Source organism: Hippichthys cyanospilos, chromosome 16 (genome assembly GCF_059441005.1).
Source record: "Hippichthys cyanospilos isolate Australia breed blue-spotted pipefish chromosome 16, RoL_Hcya_1.0, whole genome shotgun sequence".
NCBI lineage: Eukaryota > Metazoa > Chordata > Actinopteri > Syngnathiformes > Syngnathidae > Hippichthys > Hippichthys cyanospilos.
Genome location: NC_142384.1, coordinates 12,891,620 through 12,902,103, shown reverse-complemented (window position 1 = coordinate 12,902,103; position 10,484 = coordinate 12,891,620). Strand labels below are relative to the sequence as shown.

General features: G+C 40.1%; 3 protein-coding genes across 5 annotated transcripts; all 3 read left to right on the top strand.

Annotated features, from left to right (window-relative positions):
- Positions 1 to 581: 581 nt before the first annotated feature.
- ppp1r27a (protein phosphatase 1, regulatory subunit 27a) lies at positions 582 to 3,185 on the top strand. The gene is made up of 3 exons (XM_088437436.1): positions 582 to 1,272; positions 1,368 to 1,518; positions 2,408 to 3,185. Exons 1-3 carry the CDS (start codon positions 873 to 875, stop codon positions 2,526 to 2,528), a joined length of 672 nt encoding a protein of 223 aa, XP_088293562.1. The 5' UTR covers positions 582 to 872; the 3' UTR covers positions 2,529 to 3,185.
- Positions 3,186 to 3,600: 415 nt separating this feature from the next.
- Positions 3,601 to 6,240, top strand: mcrip1 (MAPK regulated corepressor interacting protein 1). 2 transcript variants are annotated; one of them, XM_088438071.1, is made up of 5 exons: positions 3,601 to 3,688; positions 4,277 to 4,329; positions 4,401 to 4,519; positions 4,841 to 4,945; positions 5,041 to 6,240. In XM_088438071.1, the coding sequence occupies exons 2-5, from the start codon at positions 4,322 to 4,324 to the stop codon at positions 5,103 to 5,105; spliced, it is 297 nt and encodes a 98-aa protein (XP_088294197.1). In that variant the 5' UTR covers positions 3,601 to 3,688; positions 4,277 to 4,321; the 3' UTR covers positions 5,106 to 6,240. The 2 variants fall into 2 exon arrangements, with proteins under 2 accessions (XP_088294197.1, XP_088294198.1); XM_088438072.1 differs by having other exon boundaries at positions 4,250 to 4,329.
- Positions 6,241 to 7,463: 1,223 nt separating this feature from the next.
- alyref (Aly/REF export factor) lies at positions 7,464 to 10,267 on the top strand. 2 transcript variants are annotated; one of them, XM_088437911.1, is made up of 6 exons: positions 7,464 to 7,844; positions 9,106 to 9,258; positions 9,339 to 9,486; positions 9,575 to 9,638; positions 9,717 to 9,903; positions 9,982 to 10,267. In XM_088437911.1, exons 1-6 carry the CDS (start codon positions 7,608 to 7,610, stop codon positions 9,994 to 9,996), a joined length of 804 nt encoding a protein of 267 aa, XP_088294037.1. In that variant the 5' UTR covers positions 7,464 to 7,607; the 3' UTR covers positions 9,997 to 10,267. The 2 variants fall into 2 exon arrangements, with proteins under 2 accessions (XP_088294037.1, XP_088294038.1); XM_088437912.1 differs by lacking the exon at positions 7,464 to 7,844 and adding an exon at positions 7,851 to 8,751.
- The last annotated feature ends 217 nt before the right edge of the window (positions 10,268 to 10,484 follow it).

Genomic DNA, 10,484 nt, shown 5'->3' with positions numbered 1-10,484 from the left:
AGGTTTATTTTTTGTTAAACATTGGCGAAAAAAGAATAGACTTAGAGGATTTTTCCAAATTTTTGACTGGTACTGCACATTATTTAATTTCACATTCTTGTGAGCTCCTACAATCCACTTTGCTGCTATAAAACAGGGATAGCTTTGTTGAACAAATAAAAGCATCCACAAAGAAAAAATGAAAAGATAGACAACAGTGAAAGTGGGTTTTTTCATTATTAATTTTACAATTTTAAGTGTGACAGGCATCCAGCAAGTAAAAAAGAAATCCTTTTAACGCCCTCATTGTCTCATTCTGGGTGGTGATCTGTTATGTATTATGATTTCAGCATTGGTCATTGTGTGTATTTAAAAATTTTGAGGCGGTGATCTGACTTTTGCAATACTTGAAAAGAACATCATGGCTGTAAACATTTTTATGAGCTCAACGTGTGTGCAAATTCATTGGGCAAGTGACTTCAGAGTGGGTGGTGTTGGACAAGGACTGAAGTCACTGGATATGAGGCCCAAAAATAGCCCTAAAGAAGCTATATAGTGATCCTCACATGGCTTCGGCCATCAGCTGATGCTTCTTTCTGCCTGAAAACGTCCAGTGCAACAAGGACAGGATTGCCTAGTCTACAAAAAAAAAGCAAGAAGACCGCACCAACAGAAAGGAACTTGGACTTAAGTAAAGACAATGATCTTTTTATTGTACTGAGCAAGTACCAAACCGATGGACCCAGGTGGAAGCTAAAGGGACAGACGTCAAACAAGAAAGACAAAAGGATCCAAAAGGATATTATTTTTTTCAACATTTTCTGTCCGAGCTCTCATGTCCTCCTCGCTGGGCTGACGGCGAATAGGGAGCCAAACCTTTGACCGCTGCAGGAATGAAGTACAACTACCATATTCCGGCGTCAACGTACACGCGGCATTCTCAGTACACACCAACTTATCACACACCTACACAATATGCATCTAGTCACTACACACCATCATACATCCCCACATCAAAGTACACCCCAACCCAGTATAGTGGTACACATTACACCCCGTCATACTACACACCCTCCTACAAGTCTGCGTCGACGTACATCCCTTCCCGGTACAGCTCAGCGCGGCTCACCCAATCAAATCCAGCTCCTGTGATACCCATCACACCTGCCAAGAGAACTGTGCACTTTCCGAATGACATCATCTTCCAGGATGTTGTCAGACGTGGGGAATTGGAGCAAATTGGTCGCTTCATCAGAACAAGAAAGGTTCGTGTGGATACGCTTTTTCCCTCAGGTGAGTAGTGCTGGGAACTAAACAGCCATTGGCTGGAGGTGACTGTGATGCAATGCTGCATTGTGGCCTCTTGTGCTTTGGTGCGGTGCGCGCAGGTATGGCAGCGCTACATGAAGCGGTGCTAACGGGAAACCTGGAAGTGGTGAAGCAGCTGGTCAAGTACGGTGCTGATATCAATCAGAGGGACGAGGACGGCTGGACACCTCTTCACATGGCTTGCAGTGACGGCTATCCTGAGATCGCAAGGTAACCTGCCTGTCCGTATTTCAATCAATTAGTCAATCGGCAACCCTCCATAAATTATTGAGGAATATTAATGAATCATTTTAATGGTCAAAAACTGGTTAATGTGCACACACTTGATTTCGCCAACAAGACTCCTTTCGCTCCTTCTCTAAGCATTGCGTGCACTGCTTCTATGTGGTGAAGAAAATAAATGGCTGGCTTATAGGGGATTCTTGTCACAACTTTTTCACTTTTTATGATTTATCGGCATTGCAAACAAAAGTCTTGTCCGCTACCCTTATTGAGTGGATGCAATAGCAGTAAGGTTTCTATGAGGTTTTATTTAATTTTAATTTTTTGTCTGAATTTTAGAAGAAATTTGATCAAGAGATAAATTCCAAAGAACAGTAGTCATAAACCGTGGGCACAAGAAAATAGGGCAGCGCCATTAGTTATGTGCATTTTTACATTTTTTTTAATAAATACGTTGAAACTGTATAGGGGTTAGGGTGAACCTTATGAAATGCCTATAATATGAAACTTTAAGGGAAATTTTGTGACCTATGAATCTGTGACATGGGATGGATGGATGAACAGACAGATGGACAGATTTAGTCATGACAGATTTAGTTTTGACTATTAATTGATTCCAGTTTTTGTCTGGGGTGGATTTTTTCAGTAAATATCTTGTAAATTGTTCATCTAAATAGCATGTCTAATATGTATGTCATTTGAAAAAGACTCAAAATTTCCTCAATGATTATGATTAGAGTCACTTGACAAATCAAACAGTATATGGACAGAAAACAAATACCATTATATAAATACATATACGGTATATAACCGAATGTTTTATCCATACTCTAAGATGTAATTCTAAAATAAATTCCCAACCTCATGCTCCACACAGCTATCTCCTTGCGCTGGGAGCCAGCAAAGAGGCAGAAAATGAGAGTGGAGAGAAGCCAGCTGACCTCATTGACCCTGAGTGCACAGAGTTGTCCAAACTGTTCGAGGCTGGTTGCATCTAATCAGGCGCTTCTTCAGCACAGGAGCGAGCTGAGCAGATAAAAGCTGACAAATTGCGTGGAAGATAGAGTTATTTTTGTCGTAGGGGGTTTTACACAGAACTTTGAACATTGATGACAATAGGGTTTATCATGTTTTTTTGAAATATAAATTGGGTTTGCGGTAGTTTGTCAGTGAGTCACTTTTTTGGTTCTTACTTCTATTTTTGTGCTTCTGTTCTAATGGCAGTGACTAACAGTAACTCATTTCCTCCCCTTTTTTTTTTTTTTTACTAGTGTAAGACAATGTTTAAAATGTATCACTGAATGGAATTACTACGGGTTATGTGCTCGCCTAAGTACTTTTGTGAATTACTTCCAGTGTCAAGTCACTTCAAATTAATGAAAAGCACAGGATTTGAAAAACGTGTATATCATTTAGATTTATTTTTGTCAATCCTTACTGCTGGGCAGAGAAAGGAACATAAAAGTTCTAAATTATTACTTCAGTCAAGAAAATCCTGACGCACTTCATCAACTACTGTACTATTTCCTTATCAGTTATGTTTTGGTAGAGGCTGTGCTGAAGAAAACAATGTCAGCAAGGGAAGTCTTATCTTTTTGTGCCAAAATAATTATTTTTGTACATTTTCATAAAAATAAAGACATTTTTGAAAGTCAGTATGCTGTTTTGTGTAAAATATTGTGTGCATGTGTTTTTTCTTTCCAAGAATACATGATAAATGGAACAACCAAATCCATTATTAATTATCACAATATTGCAATTATGAATTTAAACGAAAAACCCATTTCCAGAACTATGTTCCATATTGTTCTATTAGTAATAGCGTTACTGTATTACCGTTGCATTGGGAGTCGTGATACAGTAGGTCACAGCATTAATATTGTATAGTAACCTAATGTGTTCAAGACGGAGGTGCAAGATGAATCCGTGTAAAATGTTAAACAATACTTCATTCCTTTTAGTAGTGTAATGGTGTATTCCGTTACGATACAGTAAGTGGCAGTATGTGACGCAGGAGGTTTATTTAAAAAAAAATGAAGGCATAGAAGAAGAATGCTTCCGTTTCGGTACCGGAAATGATTGGTTGGCATTGGCAACGTTTTAGCTAAATCTCGCGTCGTATACGGCATTGACATCCAAAATAATTATTTTAAAAAAGGTTTGTATATGAGATTTACTTTGGTTCATACATCCATGCAAGTAGTTTAACTTGTGTGATCATTTTACGCAGTGTTCTTGTTTATAAACAATTTGGCATCCGTAGCTAATGCCAAGACAATTAACAGCTAGCTGTGCGGGCTAATGTTAGCGGAGTTTATTGTGTCAGCAATTCTGGAGTGCTTGCTGTCCCCCGGATTTACTGAAGCACGAAGCAATCTACTAATTCTTGCGATTATGTAACAGCCAGGTCATATAGTAAAATACCTGTCGGTTGCTTTGCCTGATAGTAAACATGAATCAAACGTAAACAAAGCTCCTTTGTCAGTGACCGCACTTGTTTTCTCAAATTTGCTGACGTATGGCGAACCTTTGCAACAGAGTTAGTAGCAACATCTGAAAATCCACCGCTGTCATACCAATTATAATATAATCGTTCCCGTTGGTGACACCCATGCATCCCGATTAGCTAGTAGTATGTGTCTTTGTTTACCATTGTGTATTGACGTCACGCTTTATGTCATCGATCAAAATTCACACATATTTTCGTTGCTGTTTCAAGACTTCGTTCCCACTGAATCCTTCATAGGTATTCACAATAGAGCAGTGAGAAGAGAGTAGGACAGTAAACAGAATGACAAGGTAAGTTCTGCATTATTGTAAGTGCTTCAGGCATTTTCTTCTGTTGATGTGGTTGTTTCACATTTCTCAAGCTCATCTGCTCCCAGGATGGTGAATAGCTACAAGCGGACTACAAGCCCCAGATCACCTACCAATTGTGGGGAGCTCTTCACACCAGCACATGAGGAAAATGTGCGGTTTATCCATGATAGTAAGTATCATTTCAGACCTATTGTCATTATTATTTAAGACTTAATATTATTTGTTATAACTTCATTTTATATTATCATTTCCTGTTATTTTTTTTAACTTTATTAGCATTCTTTCATAATTCAGCAAAGTTTCTAAATGAATTTGATTATTTTTTTTGACTGATATGAACTGGCACTTTGGTGATTGAATGAGTGAGTTTTATGGTACTCCAAAAAGTTGACCTTTACTGATTGGACCCTTTTCACAATTGTTTTAATTGTTGAAAAAAAAACAAAAAACAAGGGAAATGACAGATCTTTTTTTTTTTAACTTTTCACAGCCTGGCAGTTTGTGCTCAGAGAAATCAGATCAGCGCAAAATGCTGAGCGAAATGACCGTGGACCTCAAGAATATGTTGAGAAGAATCCAAATCCCAACCTACACTGTAAGCATAACTGAAATCAAATGTACATCCCAGTCATCGGTAAAGGGTTGAGTACAACGTAACATACTGACATGTTTCCTTTTGGTGATCATCAGCTTTCACCCCTGTGGACCTGACTGACCTCAAGAAACGTAACACACAAGACTCAAAGAAGTCCTAGTCCTCAAGCTGGTCCAAGCACTTTTTTTTCCCGACCCATCACCGTTAATAACTTTTCTTCTGACATTCGGAGTCAGCCCTATTTGCCAGTCTGAGGCAGTAATGCCAACCAATTTTCTGTGAATTTTGAACCACAGAAAGCCCTTGTCTTTCTTTACATGATGAAGGAGAGGTCTGCATCTAAAAAAATCTGTCATGAGTCACGTCGAAGGCAACACAACCGTACTAATGTATGAAACGGACTGATGAACCTCCCTCAGATGTTTTTGCCATTTGATGATGAGGTAAAAACTGTTCCACCGGACACAAAAGACATCAGTCTTTACGACTGCTATGTTCATGATCCTGGGGGAAAACCGATAAAGGGCTTTTTTTGTTTTATCTTTTTTTGTAAAAATGTATTTGGCTAGATAAGGTGTAGCATTAATTGGATGCATATTAGAAAAGCATATTTCAAAAAGCCAAATACAATGGCAGCATTCTTAAGTTGAAATTGTGTGTTCCCTACAACCGGCTTTACTAAAAGCTCCCAAAGCGCTCTGAGTTGCTTAATGCCTCTTCCAAAAGCCATGCAACAAAATGTTGAATAAAATACTTTTACACCACACGATCTTGTATTTATCTGCCACGGATATTGACCAGTTATCCGCAAGTACTCTGTGGTGTACTTAATATCCCGGAATTCAACCGTATGATTTTTTTTTCAAAGAAATTGTCTTTCTCTTTCAGAAATAACTTGTCATCCCCGAAAGATGCTGTTGCATGAATGCAAAAGAAAGGAATTGGTGATGCCTGATAGAGTGCAAATGAACAGAAAAAAAATGAAACCACACCTATCTGTATGCTTTGAGCCTAATCTATGTTTTAATGTTTTTATGTCCCCAAGGCTTGCAATGACCTTGCAGGTAAAAGTAAAATAAATTCAATATTTATCATGTTGAAAATTGTTGTTGCCCATTCTGAATGTTTGTTTGTGTTAAACCAAGTTTGTTGACCAAAGTCACTGCTGTTAACCCTAAGGCTTTGTTCAATTTTTACTACCCTTCCAGCTTGGTCATTGCCTTTTATGGGCGTTCATTTTTATGATGCTATGTCTTTTCTTATTTTACTGCATAAAGTTTTTAACAAACATCAAATCTTGTCATTAGTATAAAATGTTTTACTCATTTATTTTCCACAATACACAAATTGGAACAATTGAACAATCTAATATATATATATATATATATATATATATATATATATATATATATATATATATATATATATATATATATATATATATAATATTTCTTTAATGCAGTGTATGTGAGTGTGAAATGTGTGAGTAGTTGTTTTGGGGGTTTTTTCCTGCAATTAACTGGCAACTAGTTCTTTTTCAACTTTTTCTTCTCATGCTTACATTAGTTTCAGTACAGTACATAAAATTGCTCGTTGTCTAAAACTTGATAAATAATGTGATCTGGTAGAAAACAAAAACACTCAGATTTTTTAGTGTGTCTAGAATGACACCAAATTTTCCCAAGTAAGATTTAATTGAGCAAAGAATTTGAAAGAGGCCCATTGTCTACAGTGTAGACCTAGTCGATGCTGGGGGAGTGCAGAATGACCCCAAGGAAAAGGCTTCGTTTTCGCAATGTTAAGTGTAACTGCAATAAAATAAGGAATGGTATCATTTGTTATCGTTATTCCAGGCACTTTGATGCACTTGGTTATTTTTTTCTGTTTTAGACTAACCTGTAACTTTTAGAAGCGATGTAAAAAAAAAAAAAAAAGTAAACAGTTGTTGGAAGCTAATTTATATTGCTTTATTTGTTAATGATAAAAAGGATACAGTTTAGGTTGCCAGCCAATTGCAGGGCGCACAGTGAAAAACAACCATTCACGCACCCAATCACACGTAAGAACAATTTAGAGAGAACCCATGTGGGCTCGGGGAGAACATGCAAACTCAAAACAGGAAGGCCAGAGCGATCTGGATCTGAACTCGGGACTGAACTGGGAAGAAGTTTCTTTTGATTGGTACTGTAATTTTCATGGATTACAATTGGCCAAATTTGACCACGAAAAACCAAGGTGAAATTTGATGAACTTAACAAAATCAGACGAATCGCCACCCCTGGACAGTTTCGTATAGCGTCCGTTTTTATTATTTGCTTATGAGAAAACATATTTAAAAATAAGGGTTATTATTAGTGGAAAATCGGAGGCACAAATTATATAATAAAAATACTCCAAAACATTTCTATTCTGCGGAAGCACAAGAAAACAAGATGGCATTCTGGCTGAAGTTATACGTATGTGACGTAATACGTACTACGTAGGTACGCAAATTGCGTGTGACGTAAGCCTATCTGATTTTTTTTTTAGCCTTTTGTGTTTCGCTTGAACCAGTTGGCCTCGGGTGCGTGAAGGCAGACGAGCAAGATTAGCAAGTTTAGGGCGTCCTTTTTTTTAACCGTTCTTTTGTCAACAATTTAAGCTTTTTTTTGAAGACAGAATTATGACCGACAAAATGGATATGTCTTTAGACGACATTATCAAACAGAACAGGCAGCAGAGAGGTGGCGGTAGGGGCGGAAGAGGCCGAGGCCGCGGAGGTTCTGGCGGCGGCCGAGGAGGCGTTGGGCGCCTCGGAATGAGCGGCGGAGGATTTGGAGGCCGAGGCGGAGGATCTGGCCCAATGAGGAACCGGCAAAACACGAATCGCGCTCGAGGCAGACCGACGCCATACAACAGGGTATGAGAATGGGCAGGAAAGGGGGAAAAACCTCGGGCAAACTTCGGAATGTCCGGGTTACATCCTTCTATACTCCAGCCTGCTTGCTAATCAACGAATAAAAGTGAATTGCTAGCCGCCAAAATTCTCTCGACGGAGAGATCTTAACACGAGCGGTCGAGCAATAGAGGAAATTGTATGCTTATTGTGTCTGTCCTTTCCCGAACCAACCTTATGTTGCAACCCCCCCAAGAAGAAGCCCCATTTTTGAAATGTGCTAGCCATCTTGGCCCACTAGCTACCGTTGGATCGTGAAATGTCCTGGCGTCGCCATTTTGAATCTACCACCGCAGATTACATTTTTTTCGTCCACCGCCAATATCTTCGCTGTTCATCGAGTGTCTTTACGGCGGTGAGAGGAGAACATCGAGAGATCGTCAATGATTTTTTCCCCCCCATCTCGGAAGGAGCAGCTATTATTGAGCGACCAGGATGTCCTTTGTCCCGGGAGTGGCTGATCGTCTCCATTTGAAGACCCATTCTTTTACGAGCGGTGTTGATGAATGGATCCGAGGACTTCAACCCCCTTGCATTACTGCCCCGATAGTTAACTAATTACCAGCTCGTGTCTGCGCGCGTCTCTGAACGGAGCAGACAAAGCCCAAGTCAAAATGGCGTGTTCTTAAAATGGACGCTCGGCTAAATGTACACGCTTCTAGTTGCTGTAGCTGCTCGTTTTCTCATCCATCTACATTCATTATGGACATTTGCCCCACTCCAATACAAGCCAGTTCCTTTGGCTCAAATGAACTTTTGATCGTCCGGGAATCCCTTTTCATCGAGGGAGGCAAGGATGTTTCAACAGGAGACAAAGAAGCTGATCATGTCTGGAGGTGCTGTGGTGGAGGAAGCTTTGGGCGCATTTGCTGTTAGTTTGGGTGGGCTAGTTGACCATTTGAAAAAAAAAAAACAAAGTGATGCTTGTGGTTTGGATGAATGTATAAAAGAAATCACGGAAGTACTATGCTAAATAGTGCATGCATTAAAGGCGATACCGCCCACTAGTTATTGGTATTTACATCCTCCTCTGAGGATTGACATGCATTTAGTGTTTGGGTGGGAACGGGGATATCGGGAACCCATATGGGGAGAGCTGAGCACCCTGGCCATGTTGGAAGTGGAGCCTCTGCTTGCCCCAACACCCAGCCATGTGGACTCTGTGATTGACAGAGACAAGCGGATTCCTCAAGTCAGCAGGTGCGTTCTCTTTCGTCTGTTGCAGCCCAAACAGCTTCCAGATAAATGGCAACACGATATGTTCGACAATGGCTACGGGGGATTCAACGGCGCAGCTGGCGGCGGCGCTGGTGTGGAAACCGGAGGAAAGCTTCTTGTCTCAAATCTCGACTTTGGCGTTTCTGATGCTGATATTCAGGTGCAATTTCAAGTTTGCTTTTCCAAACGCGAGGATTATAATGAGCTGTTGATCAGTTTTTTTGTTTTTTATTCCCCTAGGAACTTTTTGCGGAGTTTGGGACACTGAAAAAGGCTGCAGTCCATTACGATCGTTCAGGAAGAAGCTTGGGGACAGCAGATGTCCACTTTGAAAGAAGGGCAGATGCACTCAAGGCCATGAAGCAGTACAACGGCATTCCGCTGGATGGTAAGTTTCGATATTAATTTTGCGTTCTGGTGTCTTCTGTAATCTTTCCTCCGCGTCGATTTTACAAGTCTGACTTTTGTCCTTCCAGGGAGGCCCATGAACATACAGCTCGTCACATCACAGATTGATACACAAAGGCGGCCAATGCAGGGGTAGGTCTTAACAACAAAATGAGTCCAAAAGCAAGACACGATTTGGGATATCATCGTTTTGTCTCCTCCGCTCCCAAGTATGAACAGAGGAGGCGGAATGAATAGGATGCGCGGGGGCAACTTTGGCATGCAGAGAGGAGGCCGCATTGGAGGTCGTGGCTCGGGTGGCTTCAGAGGACGGGGTCGAGGTGGTCGAGGGGGCGCTAGCAAGCAGCAGCTTTCAGCAGAAGAACTTGATGCCCAGTTAGACGCCTACAATGCAAGAGTGAGTAGCTTTCTTTGCTTTGTAAAGGATGGTCATGTTTACAGCTGTCTAATGGTTATAATGTTTCTGTATTCTCAGATGGACACCAGCTAAGGAGTGTTGCCATTCTTGCTCATCCTTTCCTGTCCTTCAGAGAAGGATGCTTGTTACAATAGTGCAAATTGTTTTACACATGGTTATCCTGATGTGATTGGTTGTTTCTCCTGCCGATTAACTGGTCGGAAGTGTTTTTTAACTTTTGTTTTTTCTTTTTTGATGGAAAATGGTTTTTGTCTGTAGGTTGAAAGTTGGAATTTCCAAGTCCATTCCTCAAAACTTGTAGAAAATGAAACTTATAATAAAACCTGCAGTGTATATGAACCAACCAGAGCAGCGTGTATGTGTGTTCTTACATCTACATTGAATAGAATTTAGGTATTAAATCATGTATTTTCAGTTTTTTTTCCCCCCCAAAGAAAATTTTATTTGATAGGGAGTTAGAGCCACCAATTATCCACAAAGCCCTCTTTATAACTAGTATTATTGTCACATAGCATGATAGCCAAGAATAGGTCGGCAACCTTTAATACTTGGTAGACAAA

Coding starts and splice junctions, on each gene's coding strand:
- ppp1r27a (XM_088437436.1), top strand. CDS start 873: ATGAAGTACAACTACCATATTCCGGCGTCAACGTACACGCGGCATTCT. Junction 1,273..1,367: donor GGATACGCTTTTTCCCTCAG/GTGAGTAGTGCT, acceptor CGGTGCGCGCAG/GTATGGCAGCGCTACATGAA. Junction 1,519..2,407: donor GGCTATCCTGAGATCGCAAG/GTAACCTGCCTG, acceptor TGCTCCACACAG/CTATCTCCTTGCGCTGGGAG.
- mcrip1 (XM_088438071.1), top strand. Junction 4,520..4,840: donor TGTGCGGTTTATCCATGATA/GTAAGTATCATT, acceptor AACTTTTCACAG/CCTGGCAGTTTGTGCTCAGA. Junction 4,946..5,040: donor TCCAAATCCCAACCTACACT/GTAAGCATAACT, acceptor GGTGATCATCAG/CTTTCACCCCTGTGGACCTG.
- alyref (XM_088437911.1), top strand. CDS start 7,608: ATGACCGACAAAATGGATATGTCTTTAGACGACATTATCAAACAGAAC. Junction 7,845..9,105: donor GACCGACGCCATACAACAGG/GTATGAGAATGG, acceptor CGTCTGTTGCAG/CCCAAACAGCTTCCAGATAA. Junction 9,487..9,574: donor CAACGGCATTCCGCTGGATG/GTAAGTTTCGAT, acceptor TTGTCCTTCCAG/GGAGGCCCATGAACATACAG.